General features: G+C 37.7%; 1 protein-coding gene across 1 annotated transcript in view; it reads right to left on the bottom strand.

The window, feature by feature from the left end:
* The window catches only part of CFAP70 (cilia and flagella associated protein 70), a 106,231-nt gene that overhangs the window by 68,692 nt on the left and 12,682 nt on the right, over window positions 1-24,857 (bottom strand). Inside the window, 7 exon segments of the mRNA XM_057736046.1 lie at window positions 9,548-9,642; window positions 12,218-12,400; window positions 15,313-15,496; window positions 18,376-18,446; window positions 18,448-18,474; window positions 18,928-19,007; window positions 19,178-19,276. Of these exon segments, the coding sequence (XP_057592029.1) occupies window positions 9,548-9,642; window positions 12,218-12,400; window positions 15,313-15,496; window positions 18,376-18,446; window positions 18,448-18,474; window positions 18,928-19,007; window positions 19,178-19,276 (739 nt within the window).

Raw genomic sequence — 24,857 nt, 5'->3', positions numbered from 1 at the left:
ACCATTAAAATACTGAGATTTAACACAGGATTATACAACACTTCCCTTGCCCAACACCTTACCACCACATCAACAGGCTCCAGTTTAATAACAGTGAATTAGGGGGGGAGAAAAGATGGCGGCGAAGCAGAGAGACGTGGAGTGCATTCCTCTCCACAGATGCATTGGGAATGCACGGAAGGACGCAGTAATTCCCACAGAGAACCAGCTGAACACCAGCAGACGGCCTCGGACACCAGAAAGGACTGCGGGGAGCCCGACATAGCTGGTAGGGAGGCATCTACGACGGCGCAAAGAGGGTGAAGCGGCGGAGCTGTGGCAGACGGGAGGGAGTGAGAAACATACGGAGGGTCCACAGCGCAGCTCAGCGTTCCCGGACCGACACATCGATCCGCGGCTGAATGGAGGGTCCGGGAGTGGGAGCGTGGGAACTGGAGAGCTGGTTCAGGGTGAGAAACATTGTTGCCGGTAGGGTGACGGAACGACAGGACAGGAGGGAGGAGGTCCGCGGAGAGGAGTGCCCGTCCCTGAGAGCTGCCCGGCCATGATGGCGGCTGGAGGCTGCAGGCTCACGGGCGGGGGGGAGGAGTCGCGCGCGTAGCCTCTCTCTCTCTTTCTGCGCCTCTGCAACAGGCAGTGGAGAGACGCCCGTGGGCCACCTAAGGCGCTCAGGGATAACAAGCACCCTCAGGAGCTCGGGTGGAGCTAGATTAAAACCCCTTGCAACGCCAGCAGCAGGGAGGCTGCCGAGAGAAAAAAAGAAAAAGAAAAAACAACAACAGCAACAACAACAAAAAAACCCGAGAGAGGCCCAACTCAGACTTTCTGTTTACGCCTGAGCCACCAGCGACCCTCTGCAACAGGCACCTCCAAGCCTGACTGAGACAACAGTGCGCCACTGCTCACTCACTCCCAGGAGAAGGAGCCACTATTGTACCCTCTCTCTCCCCACACACGGACGCTTACAGACGAACAATAAAGGAACCTCTGCTGGTCACAGAATAATGCAAAAAAACCCAAGGCAAGGAGAAGGACACTTACAGCTGAGACGCTAAGGAAACAGAAATAGTAGTATCATTACCTATTGAACTGGTCCATTCTGGGATCAGTTCTGGATTTTTTTTTTTTTCTTTTTCTCTCTCTCTCTCTTTTTTTTTTTTCTTTTCTTTATTAAATACGATCTTAGCCCTAAAGGATCTAAAGTTTTATAACATAATTTTTTAATGATTTTTTTTATTCTTTTTTTTTTTTTTTTTTTTTGCCTTTTTATATACTTCTATATCTAGCTAAGTTTTTGGTAGTACGGACAATATATCTTTCATACTTTCCTTTCATCCCTATCTTTTATACATTTCTATTCTTTTCTTTTTATTTGCATATTTCCAACCACATTACGCTCTTCTGTTCCCCTTTCTTCCAGCCTTTTTAAGTTTATTTTATCTTAACATACTTATAAGCAACACTATCGGTCTGCTCAGACTCCTTGCTCTATTCTCCAGATGACGCACTGCCGTGGTATTTAATATTAGGCTTTTGTCTTTATCTTAGTTCTTAGTACAGTTGTCTAATTACATTCTGAGAATCTCCATTCTCTCTGGTGGTACTCTGGCTCTTTTCTATATTTGATCCTAGCTTACAAAATCTCCCTGGATTAATGTTTGTATGTGTAAGGTGTTGTTTGTTTGTTTGCTTTTGCTTTTGTCTCTGATTTGTTCTGTTTCAGTTGTCAATTTCTGTTGGGTTTCTCTCTGAATATCTGATAGCACACTGGGGTTCTGTCAGGTCTTTCTAGAGCCTTATGTCCTAACGGATTCAGTAATTCTGTGTCTTATACATGTATGTGTTTCCTAGACTTAATATTCGTTTAATCCAATACTTGGACATTAGTCTGAGGCTTGGACAGTCTTCTATAAACACCTCTATCGCCAGGACAAGCAACCCCAAAAGTTTGGACAACCATGAGGAAACAAAGAAACACCATGCAGGCAAAGGAGCAGGAAAAAAACCCACAAGACCAAATAACTGAGGAGGAAATAGGAAAAATGCCTGAAAAAGAATTTAGAGTAATGATAGTAAAAATGATACAAAATCTCGATAACAAAATAGAGAAAGTACAAGAAACAGTTCATAGGAACTCAGAAAAACAAACAGCAATGGATAACAAAATAACTGAAATTAAAAATACTCTAGATGCTATGACCAGCAGAATGACTGAGACAGAAGAACGAATAAGTGAGTTGGAAGATAGAATGGGGGAAATAAACGCCACAGAGCAGGAAAAAGAAAAAAGAATAAAAAGATTAGAAGACAGTCTCAGAGACCTCAGTGATAACATTAAGCGTACCAACATTTGAATTATAGGCATCCCAGAAGAAGAAGAAAACAAGAAAGGGTCTGAGAAAATATTTGAAGAGGTTCTAGTGGAAAACTTCCCCAACATGGGAAAGGAAATAATGAACCAAGTCCAAGAAGCACAGAGAGTCCCATACAGAATAAACCCAAGGAGAAATACAACAAGACACATATTAATCAAACTAACGACAATTAAACACAAAGAAAAAATATTAAAAGCAGCAAGAGAAAAGCAACAAACAACATATAAGGGAAAACCCATCAGGATAACAGCTGACCTTTCTACAGAAACTCTGCAGGCCAGAAGGGAATGGCAGGATATACTGAAAGTCCTGAAAGAGAGAAACCTACAGCCAAGAATACTCTACCCAGCAAGAGTCTCATTCAGATTTGAGGGAGAAATCAAAAGCTTTCCAGACAAGCAAAAGTTAAGAGAATTCAGCACCACCAAACCAGCCTTACAACAAGTGCTAAAGGAACTTCTCTAAGTAGGAAACACAAGAAAAGGAAAACACCTACAAATACAAACCCAAAACAGTTCAGAAAATGGTAATTGGAACACACATGTCAATAATCACCTTAAATGTAAATGGATTACATGCTCCAACCAAAAGACACAGACTGGCTGAATGGATACAAAAACAAGACCCTTCTATATGCTGCCTGCAAGAAACCCACTTCAGACCAAGGGATACATATAGACTGAAAGTAAAGGGATGGAAAAAGATATTCCATGCAAATGGAAGTCAAAAGAAAGCTGGAGGAGCAATACTCATATCAGACAAATTAGACTTGAAAGTAAAGACTATTAAAAGAGACAAGGAAGGACACTACATAATGATCAAGGGATCCATTCAAGAAGAACATATCACAATGGTAAATATCTATGCCCCCAATATAGGAGCACCTCAATACATAAGGCAAATGCTAACAGCCATAAAAGGGGACATCGACAGGAACACAATAATAGTGGGAGACTTGAACACCCCACTTACATCAATGGACAGATCATCCAAACAGAAAATCAATAAAGACACACAAGCTTTAAATGACACATTAGACCATCTCGACTTAATTGATATTTATAGGACATTCCATCCAAAAACAACAGACTACACTTTCTTCTCAAGTGCACACGGAACATTTTCCAGGATAGATCACATCTTGGGTCACAAATCAAACCTCAGCAAATTCAAGAAAATTGAAATCATATCAAGCATCTTCTCAGACCACAACGCCATGAGACTAGATATCAATTACAGGAAAAAAACTGCAAAAAATACAAACACATGGAGGCTAAACAATTCACTCCTAAACAACCAAGGAATCACCAAAGAAATCAAAGAGGAAATCAAAAAATATCTAGAAACAAACAACAACAAAAACACAACAACCCAAAACCTATGGGACGCAGCAAAAGCAGTTCTAAGGGGGAAGTTTATAGCAATACAGTCCTACCTTAAGAAACAAGAAAATTATTGAATAAACAACCTAACCTTACACCTAAAACAACTAGAGAAAGAAGAACAAAGAAACCCCAAAGGGAGCAGAAGGAAAGAAATCATAAAGATCAGAGCAGAAATGAATGAAAAAGAAAGGAAAGAAACCATAAGAAAAATAAATAAAACTAAAAGCTGGTTCTTTGAGAAGATTAGCAAAACTGATAAACCATTAGCCAGACTCATCAAGAAAAAAAGGGAGAAGATGCAAATCAACAGAATTAGAAATGAAAAAGGAGAAGTAACAATGGACACCTCAGAAATACAAAAGATCATGAGCGACTACTACAAGCAACTCTATGCCAATCAATTGGATAACCTGGAAGAAATGGATACATTCTTAGAAAAATACAATCTTCCAAGACTGAACCAGGAAGAAATAGAAACCATGAACAGACCAATCACAAGTACGGAAATTGAGGCAGTGATTAAAAATCTCCCAACACACAAAAGCCCAGGACCAGATGGGTTCACGGGCGAATTCTATCAAACATTTCGAGAAGAGCTAACACCTATCCTTCTCAAAGTCCTCCAAAATATTGCAGTAGGCGGGAACACTCCCAAACTCATTTTACGAGACTACCATCACCCTGATACCAAAACCAGGCAAAGATGTCACAAAAAAAGAAAACTACAGACCAATATCACTGATGAATATAGATGCAAAAATCCTCAACAAAATACTAGCTAACAGACTGCAACAGCACATTAAAAAACTCATACACCATGATGAAGTGGGGTTTATCCCTGGGATGCAAGGATTCTTCAATATACGCAAATCAATCAATGTGATACATCATATCAACAAATTGAAGGATAAAAACCATATGATCATTTCAATAGATGCAGAAAAAGCTTTTGACAAAGTTCAACATCCATTTATGATAAAAGCTCTCCAGAAAATGGGCATAGAAGGAAATTACCTCAACATAATAGAAGCCATATATGAAAAACCAAAAGCCAACATCGTTCTCAATGGGGAAAAACTGGAAGAATTCCCTCTAAGAACAGGAACAAGACAAGGGTGTCCACTCTCACCACTATTATTCAACATAGTTTTGGAAGTTTTAGCCACAGCAATCAGAGAAGAAACAGAAATCAAAGGAATCCAAATTGGAAAACAAGAAGTAAAATTGTCTCTCTTTGCAGATGACATGATATTATATATAGAAAACCCTAAAGACTCTACCAGAAAACTGCTAGCACTCATTGATGAGTTTAGTAAAGTAGCAGGATACAAAATTAATGCACAGAAATCTCTTGCATTCCTATACACGAACAACGGAAGAGCAGAAAGAGAAATTAAGGAAACTCTCCCATTCACCATTGCAACAAAAAGAATCAAATACCTAGGAATAAACCTGCCTAAGGAGGCAAAAGACCTGTATGCAGAAAACTTTAAAACATTGATGAAAGAAATCAAAGACGACACAAACAGATGGAGGGACATACCATGTTCCTGGATTGGAAGAATCAACATCGTGAAAATGACTGTACTACCCAAAGCAATTTACAGATTCAATGCAATCCCGATCAAATTACCAATGGCATTTTTCACAGAACTAGAGCAAGAAATCTTACGATTTGTATGGAAACGCAAAAGACCCCAAATAGCCAAAGCAATCTTGAGAAGGAAAAATGGAGTTGGTGGAATCAGGCTTCCTGACTTCAAACTATACTACAAGGCCATAGTGATCAAGACAGTATGGTACTGGCCCAAAAATAGAAAGGAAGATCAATGGAATAGAATAGAGAACTCAGAAGTAAGCCCAAACACATATGGGCACCTTATCTTTGACAAAGGAGGCACGAGTATACAATGGAAAAAAGACAGCCTCTTCAATAAGTGGTGCTGGGAAAATTGGACAGCAACATGTAAAAGAATGAAATTAGAACACTTCCTAACACCATACCCAAAAATAAACTCCAAATGGATGAAAGACCTACATGTAAGGCCAGACACTATCAAACTCCTAGAGGAAAACATAGGCAGAACACTCTATGACATACATCAAAGCAAGATCTTTTTTGACCCACCTCCTAGAATCATGGAAATAAAATCAAGAATAAACAAATGGGACCTCATGAAACTTAAAAGCTTTTGCACAGTGAAAGAAACCATAAACAAGACTAAAAGGCAACCCTCAGAATGGGAAAAAATAGTTGCCTATGAAACAACGGACAAAGGATTAACCTCCAAAATATACAAGCAGCTCATGCAGCTCAATACCAAAAAAGCAAATAGCCCAATCCACAAATGGGCAGAAGACCTAAATAGACATTTCTCCAAAGAAGACATACAGATGGCCAACAAACACATGAAAAGATGCTCAACATCACTCATCATCAGAGAAATGCAAGTCAAAGCCACAATGAGGTATCACCTCACACCAATCAGAATGGCCATCACCACAAAATCTGGAAACAACAAATGTTGGAGAGGGTGTGGAGAAAAGCGAACTCTCCCGCACTGTTGGTGGGACTGTAAGTTGGTACAGCCACTATGGAAAACAATTTGGAGGTTCCTTAAAAAACTACAAAGAGAACTACCATATGATCCAGTCATCCCACTCCTGGGCATATACCCAAAGAAAACCAGAATCCCAAAAGAAACTTGTACCATAATGTTTATTGCAGCACTCTTTACAATAGCCAGGACATGGAAGCAACCGAAATGCCCATCAACACATGAATGGATAAAGAAGATGTGGCATATATATACAATGGAATATTACTCAGCTATAAAAAGGGATGAGATGGAGCTATATGTCATGAGGTGGATAGAACTACAATCTGTCATACAGAGTGAAGTAAGTCAGAAAGAGAAGGACAAATATTGTATGCTAACTCACATATACAGAATCTAAAAATGGTACTGATGAACTCAGTGACAAGAACAAGGATGCAGATACAGAGAATGGACTGGAGAACTCGAGGTATGGGAGGGGGCGGGGGGTGAAGGGGAAACTGAGACGAAGCGAGAGAGTAGCACAGACATATATATACTACCAACTGTAAAATAGTCAGTGGGAAGTTGTTGTATAACAAAGGGAGTCCAACTCGAGGATGGAAGATGCCTTAGAGGACTGGGGCGGGGAGGGTGGGGGGGACTCGACGGGGGGGGAGTCAAGAAAGGGAGGGAATACGGGGATATGTGTATAAAAACAGATGATTGAACTTTGTGTACCCCCCAAAAAATAATAATAACAATAATAATAATAACAGTGAATTATAACTGAGAAGCTGCAAAATACGAACCCTATTTAGGAAAGAGCTCTTAGCAAACCCAAAGACAACAGGGAAGGAGCAAAAGGACACTGAAGCCTCTAGCATCTACAGCTACAGCAAGTATTAAACACAGTCTATCCCCTAGCCAGGTTAACATAAAACCTCACACTAAAAAAACCTAATTACCACATTTCTTATTATCCAAAACATAATATCCAGTTTTCAATAAAAAAAACTACAAGGAATGCTAAAAGGCAAGAAAAAAATACAGTTCAAAAAGACAAGGCTAACATATGAACTAGACTCAGATATGGCACAGATTTTGAAATTACCAGGTAGAAAATTTTAAATAACTATGATTAATGTTAAGGATTCTAACAGAATAAGCAGACAACATGCAAGAACAGATGTGTGATGTCAGCAGAGATGGAAATTCTAAGAAAGAATCAAAAGGAAATGTAAGAAATCAAAAACACTAACAAAAATGAACAATTCATTTGATGGGCTTATCAACAGACTGGACACAGCTGAGGAAAGAATCAGTGATATTGAAGCCACTGAGCCAATAAAAACCTCCCAAACTGAAATAGAAAGGGGAAAAAATTTAAAAATCACAACAGAATATCTAAGAACTGTGGGACAATTACAAAAGGTATAACAGGAATACTAGAAGAAGAAAGGGAGAAAGGAGCAAAAGAAATATTTGAAGTCATAATGGTTGCAAATTTTACCAAATTAATGACAGATACTACAGATCTAGGAAGCTCAGAGAACACCAAGCATAATAAATACCAAAAAAAAAAAAAAAAACTACACCTAGGTATATCATATCTAAACTGCAGAAAACCAAAGAGAAAAAGAAAATCTTGAAAGAAGTCAGAGAAAAAAACACTTTACCTATAGACGAATAAGGATAAGAATTACATTGGACTTTCTTCCAGAAATCATGCAAGCAAGAGTGGTGTGGAATACTTAAAGTTTTGAAAGAAACAAATCACCAACCTAGAATTCTGTATCTAGTGGAATTATCCTTCAAAGGTGAAGGAAAAGTAAAGACTTTCTTAGTCAAACAAAAATGGAAGAAATCTGTGGCCAGTAGACCTGCCATGTAAGAAATGCTAAAAGTCTTCAGAGAAAAAGAAATGATATGGGTCAGAAATGTGGATCTAGGGACTTCCTAGGTGGCACAGTGGTTAAGAATCCACCTGCCAATGCAGAGGACATGGGTTCGGTCCCTGTTCCAGGAAGATCCCACATGCCATGGAGCAACTAAGCCCGTGGACCATAACTATTGAGCCTGTGTGCTGAAACTACTGAAGCCAACACACTTACAGCCTGTGCTCCACAACAAGAGAAGCCCCTGAAAAGAGGAGCCCGTGCACCACAATGAAGAGTAGCCCCCACTCGCTGCTGCTAGAGAAAGCCCCTGTGCAGCAATGAAGACCCAATGTAGCCAATAAATTAATTAATTAATTAATAATTTTAAAAAAAGAAATGTGGATCTACATAAAGAAAGGATGAGAATCACAGAATGAAACAGATTAAGGTAAAACAAATTTAAAATTTTTTCTTATTTTTAATTAGTCAAATAGATAACTGTTCAAAGTAATAATAGCAACAATATACCCCTAACAAAATATCAGCAAATCAAATCCAATAATGTACATTTATGTTATATACTGCAATCAAGTTGGGTATATAGGAACTCTGAAATATCTGATCAACTTTCCGTAATCCGTAATCCTAAAACTGCTCTAAAAAATAGTCTGTTAATTGAAAAAAAAGGATATTCATTCAGATCGTACATATATTGATAATCCTCTATTTCTCACCTCTCTCTAATCTCCAGGTCACTGTGACAGAGACTGATAGTTGCCCACACAAAATTGTGTCATGTTCTGCTTTAGTATATAAATCCTGATCTAGTCTGGGTGACAATGTGTCCAACAAAACCAATATTTCCTAAACCTCTTTTGCATGAAGAGATGGCCAAAGAGATACAAACAGAGGTTGTCAGATTCGAGGAAGGTTCTATAAGAGGGGCTAACACAGCCAGCATGTGTCCTTTTTTAATCCATAAGCACTTTCAACTCTTCCAACTTTCTGCCAGGAATGTGAATGTGCAGGCTGGAGCTCCAATAGCCATCTTGAACCATGAGACAACCTTGTGGATGGAACACACATGTTAAAGAAAGTAGAGCAAAAAGAAAGATTGAGCCTGGATACCCATAATACAGTAGAGCCACCACACATACCAGCTCTGAACTTCTTTTATATGAAAGAGAAACAAGAATCCACCATGGTTAAGCCACCATCACTAAAAGCCTGCTATTAGCATATGTTTGTAGAAGAGAATGCTTGTAGAAGAGAATCTCAGATCACCTTAACTAAAATATAAATAAACAAAAGTAACATTTCTTCCCACCTACAGTCTTTGTTGGTTAGACATATTCCCTCCCTCTTCCTACCTGACTACTGCAGGAGGATCAAGGTAGCAGCGACTTTCCAAGTCCCAAGTAATCCTTTTCTTTATGCACTCTGCTTGGTTTCTAAATTCCTGGTCCTATAAAATCATAAGACAGAAACTTTTATTCTCTCAGTATGCCATGGTTGCCTCCCACTCGACCTGTGTGGCATTCTTTTAATGGATTTGATCACAATACTTTTATTACTACTACTACTACTACTATAAGTATGACTACCACAGAAAATACTACCACCATTTTAAATTTTAGGGTACTTTACTATTAATAAAGTACATATAATAAAATACTTATATTATCCTTCTATCAATCCAATACTTACTGCCAAATATTCACTCACATAACCTCAATCAGTGATTCTCAACCCTGGATACATATTAGAATTATCTGGGAGCTTCTAAAAAAAATCAAAACCTGGGCATTGGTATTATTTTAAAAGTAAATTCTAGTGTAATTGATCTCGGTCAGAGCTTAGCCATTGTTAGTTTTAAAAGCTTCCCAGGTGACTCTGATGAGCAACCAGGATTGACAACTAGGTATCTAAACTAAAATGGAATATAAAATCTAAATATCTAAAATAAAATGTCTGATCTAAATGAAATACTAATGTAAGAAGAACATGAATTTTTAGTAATTACAATGATGAGAAAAGACACTGCACAATGGTTTTAAAATATTGCTAGCCTTATCTCTACTATTTAAAATATTAAGAATCAGACTGAAAGTAATTCAACCACTCGTAAAATTACTTGATTGTTTCTAGTAATGATTATCAGCTCATTCAAGATACATTTGCAAATGTGTTTACAGCATTTTCTACACCCTTGACAAACACAGGTTGTAGAAAAATATGAAGAAAGAAAGAAAGAAAGAAAGAAAGAAAGAAAGAAAGAAAGAAAGAAAGAAAGAAAGAAAGAAAGGAAGGAGGGAAGAAAGAAAGAAAGAAAGAAAGAAAAAGAAAGAAAGAAAGAAAGAAAGAAAGAAAGAAAGAAAGAAAGAAAGAGAGAGAAAGAAAGAGAGAAAGAAAGAAAGAAAGAAAAAGAAAGAGAGAGAAAAAGAAAGAAAGAAAGAGAAGAAAGAGAAAAAGAGAGAGGGAAGGGAGGGCAGGAGGAAGGAAGGAAGAGGTGGGGAGGAAGGAAGGAGGGAGGGAGGAAAGGAACAAAAAGAAAATATTAATTTCAACAACTTAAATGTCCACCAACAGGAGACTAGCTAAGCAACTTAAAGTATGTCTAAACAATTTCATATCATATAGCAGGTGTTAGCGCAAGTTTGTGTACCCAATGCACAGCAAGGCCAAACAAACCAAAACGTTGGAGTTTGGATCAGAGAAAGGCTTACTACAAGGCCGTGCAAGGATACAGGTGTCTCATGCCCTAAAAAGCCCCAAGCTCCCCAAAGGGTTTAGGCAAAGCATTTTTAAAAGCCAGGTGAGGGAGGAGGGGTGGCGAGGTGTGTGATCAGCTCATGCCTAGTTCTCTGATAGGTTAATGGTGAGGGAACAGGTGGTGTCACAGGGGTTCACATTATCAGTCCTTAGGCTCCAGGAGGCCTGGGCTATGTGCTCATGGTCATCAAGTAATTAACACCTTCCATTTGGTGGGGGGATTTCACATCTGTAAAACAACTCAGGAAATGTGCATCAAATATTATTACCTAGGTACTTCAGCAAGGAGCTAAAGCAGAGGATTTGGGGGAAAGGGCTGTTCCGGGAAGGCCCCATAGGGTCCTGCTTGGTTACCCAAGTACAAATAAAGAACAAAAAAGAACGAGAATACTCTTTACATACTTATGAGGAAAAAATCTCTAAGATACACTGTAAAGGGAAAAAAAGCAAGTTGCAGAAGTGTGTGAGTATGTCACCATTTGTGAAAAAAAAATGATAGGGAAAGAATACGTGTAGGTATATGTGTGTATTGATATGTGAAAAAAAACCACACTTCCCTAATTCCAATATTATTAAGCACTTTATATATACTCAGTTAAAAATAAACACTTCACACTTGAGATAAAGCAAAAATAGCAGAGTATTCCTGCTAGTTCTGAAAACAGCAAGACTGAATACTTCCTGTAAATCTGGTCTCCCTAAAGAAAAACAATTTGATCCCTGACTTTTACTATGCTGATGTTTTTGAGCCAGTCTTTCTGAAATCTGACTCCCTTGCACCCTTTGCAAGGGAACTTCACTTTTCTAAATGTTTTTGCTTCTGAGTCTTCCTTTGACTAGTACTTTTGCTTTTATATGCATAAATAAGTATCCAGAAGGGAACACAAGAAACTATAACAAAGGTTAACTACCAGGGTGATGATCTGGGAAGGAATTAGGGAAGAAGAGACATGGAGGAGGAGGGAGACTTTAACTGCATATCTCTTAATGTTTTATTTTGACCTGTAACTGTATTATAACCTACTCATAAATAAATAAATTTCAAATGAAATAGAGAGTAAATATGAATTAAATCAATTATTTTCTTTGTTGGACTTAAGAAGTCAGGAAATATTTTAATGAGAATTTTATAGATAATTGGTTTATTTTCACATATAATTGTTTTATTTTAAGAGGTGACGGATGTATATGTTTACAAACTGTAAACATATATTTTATCACATGTCAGTGCACTGAGATTATCACCAAAAACGGCATAATTCTCTCACCTCAGGGTGGTTGAGTTCCCCTTCTTCCTCTTCATAGGGCCCACCAACGATGAATGCATCAGGAATGTTGTTAGCTCCTGGAGCCAGAATGTTGGCAATAGGCCATTTTTTGGGCCGAGGAACAGGTTCTCTTTCCCCTCCAAGCTTCAGAGTTCCATTTTTGAAGAAAATGGGGTAGTCTCTCTGTAGAAATAAATACCATACAACAGGAAATTTTGTAAAAGATTTTGAAGTAGACAAAAAAAGATTACTGAAATGTCTTTTCAATGGAATGTCAGGTGTTTAACAGACCCTTTTGTGATGATCTGATTCTAAAGAGGGGCCTGTGTCCTTCATTGTCTTAATGCTATTTTATAATTCCGTAATTTATAGAAAATTGATAATGCAGATTATTCTTGTCCATAGATATGCACATACATTTTGTCCAGTGGAGATATAATTGATTATTGCACTATGGCTGATGATAAGTTCTGAATTATTAGCAAATATATTTCAAGATTTCTGGTTGCTTATATATATGGGTCATTTGTTCAGATTCTCCTTGAAAAGAAAAAAATTATTTATTTATTTGGTTGTGCCGGGTCTTAGTTGTGGCACGCAGGACCTTCACTGTGGCATGCAGGATCTTTAGCTGTGGCATGCAAACTCTTGCAGCATGTGGGATCTAGTTCCCTGACCAGGGATCAAACCTGGGGCCCCTGCATTAAGAGCACAGAGTCTTAGCCACTGGAACCAGGGAAGTTCCCAGATTCTCCTTTGAACTGGTTTAAACCCTTATGTCATTTTATATTTATATGAGAGTCATGATGTACCTTTTTAAAAACTATCTTGTAAAAAACAAATCTGACAAAGGGCTAAAAATATAGGCATTTTCATATCTGTAATTTATCTAAAATATACTTGCAATAGAAAATTGGTAAAGTTATAGACAATTTATAGAAAGGGAAATTAGAAAATCCAACATTTAAATAAAAACATGCTAAAACTCATTAATAATAAGTGAAATGCACATCAAAACAATGAGATAGCATTTTAAACTGTAGACTGGCAAAGTCTGAAAATATTAAGTGTTGACAGCATTGTGAAAAGAATGGTATTCTTATACATAGTTGAAGGAAATGTTAAATTGGTATAACTATGGAAAGCAATTTTGTAGTCTCTTATAAAAGTTAAAATTTGCATAACCTACTATTCTAGTTCTTTGGGTTAAGTTTTAAAACTTCTGTGAAGGAAGGGCATTTCTGGAATAGCAGAGTAAGAACCTTTGAAAATCTGTTCCTCAAAGAACAACAACAACAACAAAAAAACCAATAATGCTAGCAAAAATTGTTAAAATTAAGGATGCCAAGACCATTCAATAGGGACAGGACAGTCTTTTCAACAAATGATGCTAAGAAAACTAGTTATTCACATGCAAAAGAATGAAGTTGATTCTTACTAACACCGTATACAAAAATTAACTCAAAATGGAGCAAAGGCCTAAACATAAGAGCTAAAACTATAAAACCCTTACACACAAATACAGGGGAAAAGCCTCGTGACAAAGGATTTGGCAATGATTTCTTGGTTACAACAGCAAAAGAAAAAAATGGACAAATTGAACTTCATCAAAATTTAAGACTTTTGGACATCAAAAGACACTAACCAGGGACTTTCCTGGTGGTCCAGTGCCTAAGACTCCATGCTCCATGGTCAGGGAACTAGATCCCACATGCTGCAAATAAAGATCCCACATGCCATAACTAAATGATGCCACACATGGAAACCTAACAAAGACCCTGTGTGCCGCAACTAAGATGCAGCACAGCCAATTAAAAAAAAAAAAGACACTAACAAGAGTAAAAAAGGCAACCAATAGAATATGAGAAAATACTAGCAAATCATGTATCCAATAAAGGATTAATAGCTAAAATATATAGAGAATGCCTAAAACTCCAACAACAAAGAGACAAACAACCCAATTCAGAAATGGGCAAAGGACCTGAATAGACATTTCCCCAAAGGAGATATACAAACGGCCAATAAACACATGGAAAGACACTCAACATCATTAGTCACTAGACAAATGCAAATCAAAAACACAAGGAGGGACTTCCTAGGTGGCGCAGTGGTTAAGAATCTGCCTGACAATGCAGGGGACATGGGTTCGATCCCTGGTCTGGGAAGCTCCCACATGCTGCAGAGCAACTAAGCCTGTGCACCACAACTATTGAGCCTGTGTGCCGCAATTACTGAAGCCCACATGCCTAGAGCCCGTGCTCCGCAACAAGAGAAGCCACCTCAATGAGGAGCCCGCACACCACAACGAAGAGTAGCCCCACTCACCACAAGTAGAGAAACTAGCCCCTGTGTGCAGCAACAAAGACCCAACAGAGCCAATAAATAAATAAATAAATAAATTTATAAAAAAAACCCAACCAACCAAACAAAAAAAAAAACACAAGATGCTACTTCACATCTATTAGGATAGCTATTATCAAAGAACAAAACCCAGAAAATAACAGTGTTGGTAAATCTGTGGAGGAATTGGAACCCTCGTGCACTGCAGGGGGGAATGTTAAATGGTAAAGAGGAACTGGAGATTTCTATACGAAAAATGTAAAATGGCAATAAAGCAGGTGAGAGTATTAAGTAATTACATTTTTTTAGCAAGCAATTTGGAAATCTCAAGAGCCTCAAAAGACCCACACGCAATCATTCCATAGAAATCTGGACTAAGAAAATAACCTGGAATTAAAAGAAACTTTTGTATAATAAAGTATATTATACAGAATCCACAAAATACATGCATAAAAGTAATCTGTGTAGAAATACTACATCCAAAAATTGTCAAATTTTAAATATTTTATTCATTTTCCACCATAAATATGTATTTATTGATATAAATATATGTAGTCTATAATATATTATATATACCATGTGAACTATAAATATAAATACCCATGTATAAAACAGAAGTAAACTATATTTTTTTTGAGCCTAAAATAAATCTCAGCCATTAACAGAGCCTGCTTTGAATGAAATCTTAGACGGTGAGGAAGAGACGGCCATGTGAGAGTTTAAATCTCTATAAATATCTGGCTGTAAGTCTTTACCTCTCCAGCTGATGGAACTTGCAGACCAACCATGTAGTTCTGCAGCGACCCTACTGGAATGAAGGATTCAGGCACAGAGTAGGCAGCCTCCAGTGTGACCTTCAGAAGATTCCCTCCTGAGACCTGGGCTGCGGTCAATAAGGGCTCTGCCACAAATACTTTAACTTCAAGACTGCACTGCTGTCAAAGAATAAAATTACACAGAAATTTGAAAATGCCAGAGGCCTCCCTTTTTTTACATTATCTCATTTGAATCTCACATCATCGTTGAAGGTAAAAAGGTCAGGTTTAATTATTTCCATATAGAGGATTCAAGTAACTTTTCTGTAATCTAAACACAGCACTTAAAAAAACTTTTAGGTTTTTTATTAAATATTTGAAAATCATATTCTTAATATATTTCTATTTTCCAAAGATGAGAAAGTACTTCTGGCAGCATAAGCGAGCTCTAGGAATGAATTTTTTAGAAGGGCTGCCAAGATTTTACTTTAGTGATAGATCCAAGTAAGGCAGTCAAGACAGCTAGTGTTTCTTAACTAGAAAGGAGAAAAGAATTTGTTCATTTTCATTTTATTTGTTGGGAATCAACATTAATACTTAATTTTACTGTTAAAGAATTACGTATCATACTAATGGGAAATTCCCAAGTTACATCTCCAATAGAAATCCTGATTTGGCAAATGTAGTGCTTTTTAATAAATATTTCTCAAATATATATGTATATACCCCTATATAGAGAGATGACACATATGTCTATATCTCTGACACTTTCACACAAGATATAATAAAAAGTAGGTTTAAAATGTGTATTAACTGTCTAATTATATGCCAGGCACTTTACTACAGCACTACAAATATAAAGACAAAAAAAGACATGGCCTCTTTCATCATGGAACTCATGTTATAATTCCATAATTTATGATAAATGTCATAACAGAAACCTGTACAAAATGCCCTAGACAAGGAATACCAAGAAAGGAAGTGTATAATTAATTATTGGGGTGGGAAGGAGTAAAAGATGGTGACATCTGAATTGACTTACATGAGATGAATCAGAGTTTGCAATCTAGATATGCAGAAGTAGGAAAGAGAAAATAAGTCTGGACAAAAAGAAGAGTTTATATAAAGAGGGATTGAAAGAATACGGTATATTCAGTTCAGGTGTAAGTGAGCAGTTCAGGATTCTAGAACACAACACAAGGAAGGGAGTGCTGAGAGATGAGACTGAACAAGTGGCAGGCACCTATTATAAAGGCTGTATGTCTGCTAAGGAATTTGGACCTTAACATGTAAGCAGTGGGTGAATCCATGAACTACACAGTAGTAAGCAGCAGAAGAGATGAGATCATATTTACTTTTAAGTCACTCTGCAAGCAGTGGGAAGGCTGAAATGGAGGGATGCAAGGGCAGTTACAAGGCTACTTGTAACATTCCAGGTAAAAGATTGTAAGGCAATAAAGTGTAGGAATAAAGCTTAAAAGAGAGAGTTCAGGGACTTCCCTGGTGGCAGAGTGGTTAAGAATCCACATGCCAATGCAGGGGCCACAGGTTCAAGCCCTGGTCTGGGAAGATCCCACATGCTGCAGAGCAGCAATGCCCATGTGCCACAACTACTGAGCCCACATGCCTAGAGCCCAGGCTCCGCAACAAGAGAAGGCACTGCAATGAGAAGCCTGCGCACCACAAAGAGTAGCTCGCCACAACCAGAGAAAGCCCATGAGCAGCAATGAAGACCCAACACAGCCAAAAAAGGCCAAGGACAGAACCTACATACTTAAGGAACAGGTAGAGGAAAGAGATCTGATGCAGGAACCTGAGAAGGGAAAGTCAGTGAGCTAGAAATAAGAACACCAAAGGGAGGAAAGATTTTAACGAAGACAGACATTGGAGAACGTGATATCTCTGATCAATGTCTCTGTGAAGTAAAATGTCCCTAAGGTTTCTAATCTGTATTACTCAGTCAACACAGGGAATACTGGATGATAAACTGGAGTCTCCTTTCTAAGCACAGGTTTATATCATTTCAGTCTCTGGGTCTTGAGAATAACTAGTATAGTTGCTAATACATAAAATGAGTGAGAATTCTCAAGCAGATGGAAATTAACTGTCATATATTTTTTCCCTGAGAATGTAAAACAACTAAACACAGGAATATTATGAGCGGAGCTTCCCTGGTGGCACAGTAGCTAAGAATCCACCTGCCAATTCAGGGGACACAGGTTTGAGCCTTGCCCCAGGAAGATACCACATGCCGAGGAGCAACTAAGCCCATGTGCCACAACTGTTGAGCCTGTGCACTAGAGCCTGTGAGCCACAACTATTGAGCCCATATGCCACAACTACTGAAGCCCATGTGCCTAGAGCCCATGCTCTGCAACAAGAGAAGCTTCTGCAATGAGGAGCCCGCGCACCACAATGAAGAGTAGCTCCCGCTTGCTGCAACTAAAGAAAGCCCATGTGCAGCAACGAAGAGCCAACACAGCTAATAAATAAATAAATAAATAAATAAATTTATTTAAAAAAAAAAAGAATCTATCTGCCAATGCAGGGGACACGGGTTCGAGCCCTGGTCTGGGAAGATCCCACATGCCTTGGAACAACTAAGCCCGTGTGCCACAACTACTGAGCCTGTGCTCTAGAGCCCGTGAGCCACAACTACTGAGCCCGAGTACCACAGCTACTGAAGCCTGCGTGCCTAGAGCCTGTTCTCCACAACAAGAGAAGCCACTGCAATGAGAAGCCCCTGCAATGAGAAGCCTGAGCACTGCAACAAAGAGTAGCCCCCGCTCTCCACAACTAGAGAAAGCCTGCACACAGCCATGCAGCCAAGAATAAATTAAATAAATAAATTTATTTTTTAAAAAATCAGATCTACCAAAAAAACCTAGAAGAAACCAATCAATCCTAAAATAAGAGGAGAGAATCACAGCAGATGTAGGCGTGGATTGTGGCAGCTTGAAGGTCAGAACATTAAGAATCAGGAAGGGTCCTACATCAATGGTTAAGTAGGGAACTGCATTCAGAAAAGTTGGGGCAGTTGGGCCTTCCTCTCTCCTTTATTGTGCAAAACAGAAGACAGCTGTGGTATCTGCTGAGAGTGAGTGTGCTTGCACAACAGTGACAAAAGCAGTGCCCCCAAGAAGCTACAGATCCCAGGAGGAACTGGGAAACAAAGCCCAGAACAAAAACCTGTAGCATAGCCTACCAATTCATGCTTTCCCTCCTCCAATGACCAGAAGCAGGCTACCATGCCACAAAGTGTGTTAGGTGTATTCATATACTATTTAATTTAATTCATCAGGACATAGTTAAAGAGGCATTTCCATGGTTAAGCCTTCCCTACATCTATCCCTAGGCAAAGTAACAGATACCTACTCTGTGCCCATATGCCTCACCCCAACATTTAATCACACTGGTCGTAACCTCTGACATGTACATTATGAACTCCTAAAGTAGGACTCTGCCTTATTCATCTTTGTTTCCCAGAACCTAGCACTATGTGTGCCTATGAAAAGAAGGTGCCTGATGAACTGGACTCAACTAAACTGAACCTTAAGAGCAGACAGGCTTGACTGAACATCAGGCTGAAATGTTGAGAGTTAAAACTCTGATTACCTTAACACCCGATCGAAGAGGTTCTAAGGGAGAGCCTGGCACAGGGTGCAATGGGACCACTGTTTCAAACGAACTCTCTCCTGCAAAAAGAAGCCCAAGTCAAGCCAAAGAAGGAAGGGTTAGGCAGAGATAACTGCGCTCATCTTTTCATTGAACCCTTCAAATTTATTGAGGCTGATTTTTGCACTTCTCTGGAACTAAGTTTTATGAGCTTTGTTATTTCTGCTTTTGAGCAAATCACACATCTGACCTTCCAGTAAAGGAAGAAGGTCCACAACAGCCTGACCAAGAATCATGGTCTTCTCCTCTTTCTGTTTCTTTTCTTTTGGTAAAACTTCAGTCATTGTTACTAGAAAAATAAAACAAAGAAAAAGAGAACATGTTTAGCTCACACATCAGATAAACAAGGTGTGAAAAACAAAGCACTGTCAAAGAAATTCAAGTTAAGAGAAATGAACTTGAAACTTGGGAAGGCACCATTATTAGTAACTTTCCGTGGAAGATACTGTACCGCCTCAGAGACTTATTAAACTTTATGCATGCAAATTATTTTTTAAAGGATTTTATATCATAATCATGTACACACACATGTATAAATTTATTGATACATATGATTATAACAAAATTTCATGTAATAGTCATCCTTATTAGCTCAAAATCCTTAGGTATTTTCGATTCTATGTCATGTACAAGAAATTTCTGGTCATGACTCCCTCAATAAATTTTAGGAAAGACTAAAAATCACCATCTGCAGTTTGAAAAACAGTGTGCTAGATCTTCCCATATTGCCTAGCATAGGGCTTAGCACACCTTGGAGTGATTTATAGAGCAGGTAAGGTATGTACCAGGTTTTTCACTGCAACATCATTCCTTGTGTGTGCTTAATATGTATTATGAAAAATTCCAAATACATAAAAAAGTTGAGAGATTAGTATAATGAATATCCCTATAACCATCACCCAGATTTAACAACAGTTAACATATCATATTTGCTTCATGTTTGCAAAAATACTTGCAAGAAAATTACAGACATCATTACACTTTACTCCCAAATACTAAAGTATACAAATCCGGGACTTCCCTGGCGGTCCAGTGCTTCAGACTCCGCGCTCCCAATGCAGGGGGCTCAGATTCGATCCATGGTCAGGGAACTAGATCCCAAGCGCATGCGGCAACTAAGAGTTAGCATGCCACAACTAATAGCCTACATGCCGCAACTAAAAGATCTCACATGTCAAAAGTGAAGATCCTGAATGCCACAACGAAGATCCCGTGTGCCACAACTAAGACCTGGCACAGCCAAATAAAGAAATACTAAATATTAAAGTACACAAATCCAAAATATAGCACTTTCTTACATAACCACAACACCCCATCACATCTAGCAAATATGTGATAACAGCATTAAATATAGTTCCTTAATACATCTAATGCCTAGCCTACATTTATCATGTCTCAATTATCCCAAAATTTATTTTGTAGCTGGTTTGTATCTAAGGCCACATGTTGCATTTGGCTGCCATGTTTCTTTATGTTCTTTTCATTTAGAACAGTCCCTTCTCCCGCATACATTTTTTTATATGACACTGATTTGTTGAAGACATCAGGCCAGTTATCACAGAGAACAGTTCACTTTCCGGACTCGTCTTTTTTTTCTCATGGTGTTTGTTTCTCAATCCTTGTTTCCTCTAAACTTACATGCATCCTCAGAATTTTTGGCAAAGGTAATACAATTTGGTAACATATTTGCCTACATGTTATTAAATTCTGTGATCTCTGTAATCGTGAAAATGGAATCTCAGCGTAATTTTATTTCTCTTATTAAAGTGAGGTTGAACATTTTTCCATGTTTAATGATGTTTCTTTTTCTGTGAAATTTTTATCTCTTTCATATGTTTTGTGCATTTGTCCATTAGGTTCTAGGTGTTTTTCTTATTAATATATAGGAGCTCTTTAAAGGGAAATTTGTCTTTTGTATAGAAAAGAATTGCAAATTGTATCCCAGTTTGTGATATCTTTTATAGTTGCTTAGGTAAAATGTATTTTTTTCTTCTGTGGCTTCCGCAATTGGGAAATAGTTAGAAAGACTTCACTACTCTGTTTGTTTTTTAAGATTTTTTTTCTTTGATGTGGACCATTTTTAAAGTCTTTATTAAATTTGTTACAATATTGCTTCTGTTTTTGTGTTTTGGTTTTTGGCCAGGAGGCATATGGGATCTTAGCTCCCCGACCAGGGATCGAATCCACACGCCCTGCATTGGAAGGTGAAGTCTTAACCACTGGACTGCCAAGGAAGTTCCTATGTTTATATGCTTTAATTCCATGATTTCATATGGTACATACTTACATAGTTTAGTTTTGTACACATATTTTATCCATCTAGAATTTATTTTGGTATAATTTTGAGATATTAGTTACATTTTTCCCAGAGAGCTACCCAGGTGTCCATACACCATTGATTACACAGTCCATCTTTTTCCCTGCTGATGTGAAATGTCATCTTAATAAGCTGCTAACTTACCAGAAGTACTGGTGACTATCTCTGGACCTGCTAGTCTGTCCTAATAACTTGTAGTCTATGTATGCACAAACATCACTGTCAGTATCACATGGTTTTGATTACTGTAGCTTTGCAGCAGGTTTTGAAAACAAAGTATGAGACCCCCAACTTTGTTCTTTTTTAAGACTGTTTTGGATATTTGGGGTGTCTTAAGATTTCATATGAATTATAGGAGTTTTTTATTTCTGCAGAAAAATGTCTGGAATTTTGATAGGGATTGCATTGAATCTGTAGATCACTTGGGGAAGTACTGACATTTTAACAATATTAAATCTTCCAATCCATGAACATGTGATATGTTTCAATTTATTTGTGTCATCTTTAATTTCTTTCAGCAATGTTTTGTAGTTTTATATTTATGTAGATATATCTTTTTCTATTCTTTTACTTGTTACTTTACCATATGGTTATATTTTGAGTTTCTAGTAGATATCATATTTCTTAAATGACTTTGCAATCTCTGTATTGATATATTTAACGTAATTATTAATATATTAGGGCTTACATCTGCTGGGTTTTGTCTGTTTGATTGTTTGCCCTCTCTTTTTCATTACCCTGTTTTCTTTTTTCGGCCTTCCTCTAGATTACCTTAACATTCTTTAGAATTCCATTTTTATTTATCTATAATACTTTTGAATATATCTCTTTGTATAGATGTTTTAGTCATTGCATTATATGGCACATATATATATGTATATACACACACACACATTATTTATTATAATCTACTGATGTCATCATTTCACTAGTTTGAATGATATATAGAAACTTTATCTCCCTTTATGTCTCCTTGCTCTCCTTGTTCATAATTGCCTGAAATACTTCCTCAATATACAGAACCACATCAGACAGTGTTATACTTTGTTTCAGGTGTCAAACACAGTTTAGAAAACTCAAGGAGAAGGAAAGCTTACTTTATCCAAATTTTTGCTTACCATACTCTTTCTTTTTTCCTGATGTTTCTAGGTTCTTTCTTTTATCATTCCCTTTCTGTTTAGAGAACTTCCTCCAACCATTCTTTTACAGTAGGTCTTCTGGTGACAAATTCTTAGTTTTCTTTCATTTGAGAATGTCTTGATTCCCCCTTCATATCTTTTATCTAGGTATTGGATTCTAGGTGAACAGTTCTTTTATCACTTTGTAAATATTATCCCATTTCCTTTGGGTCTCCATGTTTTCTGATGAGAAACATACCATTCTAATTGCTTTCCCCTGCTTTCAGATTTTTTTCTGTATCTTTAGTTTTCAGAAGTTTTATTATGATGTTTCTTAGCACAGATTTCTTTGGGTTTACCCTGTTGGGACTTCGCTCAGCTTCTTGAATCTGTAGGTTTATGTCTCTCACCAAATTTGGGGAGTTTTCAGGCTTAATTTCTTTGAATACTTTTTCAGCCTCACTCTCTTTCTTCTCTCCTTCTGAGACTCTAATAGTACTGTTACATCTTTTGTCATAGTCCCACAGGACTCTGAAGTTTTGTTCATATTCTTTTAGTCTATTTCCTCTACATTACTAAGATTGAGTAATTTCTATTGTTCTATCTTCCAGTTTACTGATTCTTTCCTCTTTCTCCTCCATTCTGCTGTTGAGCCCATTCACTAAGCTTTTCATAGCAGCTAATGTATTTTTCAGCTCTAAAACTTCTGCTAGATTTTTCATTATATCTTCTATTTCTTACTGTGACTTTCTATTTCCCCTATGAGTCTATTTTTTTTGTTTCCAACATGTTTGCAATTGCTCATTGAAGCATTTTTATCATTGCTTCTTTGAAATCTTTGTCTAATTATTCTAACATATCTGTCATCTTAGTGTTAGCATCTGCTGATTATCTGTTTAATTCAGTTTGAGATCTTCCAGTTCTTGGTATAACAACTGATTTTCAAGTGAAACCTGGAATTTTTGTATTATGTTATGAAACTCTGGATCATACTTAAAGCTTTTTTGCTGGCACTTTTTGACACTGCTCCTACACAGGAAGGGGAGAGGCACTGGCTCATTATCTTCAGGTAGGAAGTCTAGGTTCCCCACTCAATCTCCACTAATACCTGAGTGGGGCAGCTCCTCAGTACTGCTGAGGGGAAATGGGGGTTCTGATTCCTTACTTGTTCTCCACTGATACTACAGTGGGTGTAGATACATTACCACTAGATGATGGTGAGTTTTGATTTTACACTAGACCCCCTTTGACACAACCCCAGTGGGGAGTGGAGGAACACCTTGTTACTGCCAGATTGGGACAGAACCCCAGGCTCCCCATGTGATTTCCATTAAAATCATATGTTGAGGCATATGTTGACAAAGGAGGCGAGGATATACAAAGGAGAAAAGGCAGCCTCTTCAATAAATGGTGCTGGGAAAACTGGACAGCTACATGGAAAAGAATGAAATAAGAACACTCCCTAATACCATACACAAAAATAAACTCAAAATGGGTTAAAGACCTAAATGTAAGGCCAGACACTATAAAACTCCTAGAGAAAAACAAAGGAAGAACACTCTTTGACATAAATCACAGCAAGATTTTTTTGACCCACCTCCTAGAGTAATGGAAATAAAAACAAAAATAAATGAGACCTAATGAAACTTAAAAGCTCCTGCAGAGCAAAGGAAACTATAAGCAAGATGAAAAGACAACCCTCAGAATGGGAGAAAATATTTGCAAATGAATCAACAGACAAAGGATTAATCTCCAAAATATATAAACAGTTCATCCAGCTCAATATCAAAAAAACAAACAACCCAATCAAAAATGGGCAGAAGACCTAAATAGGCATTTCTCCAAAGAAGACATACAGATGGCCAAGAGGCACATGAAAAGCTGCTCAACATCACTAATTATTAGAGAAATGCAAATTAAAACTACAATGAGGTATCACCTCACACCAGTTAGAATGGGCATCATCAGAAAATCTACAAACAGTAAATGCTGGAGAGGGTGTGGAGAAAAGGGAACTCCTTGCACTGTTGGTGGGAATGTAAATTGATACAGCCACTATGGAGAACAGTACGGAGGTTCCTTGAAAAACTAAAAATAGAATTACCATATGACCCAGCAATCCCACTGCTGGGTATATACCCAGAGAATACCATAATTCAAAAAGACACATGCACCCCAATGTTCACTGCAGCACTATTTACAATAGCCAGGACATGGAAGCAACCTAAATGCCCATCAACAGATGAATGGATAAAGAAGATGTGGTACATATATACAATGGAATATTACTAAGCTGTAAAAAGGAACAAAATTGGGACATTTGTAGAGACATGGACGGACCTAGAGACTGTCATACAGAGTGAAGTGAGTCAGAAAGAGAAAAACAAATATCGTATATTAACACATATCTGCGGAATATAGAAAAATATTACAAA

Source organism: Hippopotamus amphibius, chromosome 5, assembly GCF_030028045.1.
Source record: "Hippopotamus amphibius kiboko isolate mHipAmp2 chromosome 5, mHipAmp2.hap2, whole genome shotgun sequence".
Taxonomy (NCBI): Eukaryota; Metazoa; Chordata; class Mammalia; order Artiodactyla; family Hippopotamidae; genus Hippopotamus; species Hippopotamus amphibius.
This window is presented reverse-complemented; position numbering and strand designations above follow the sequence as displayed.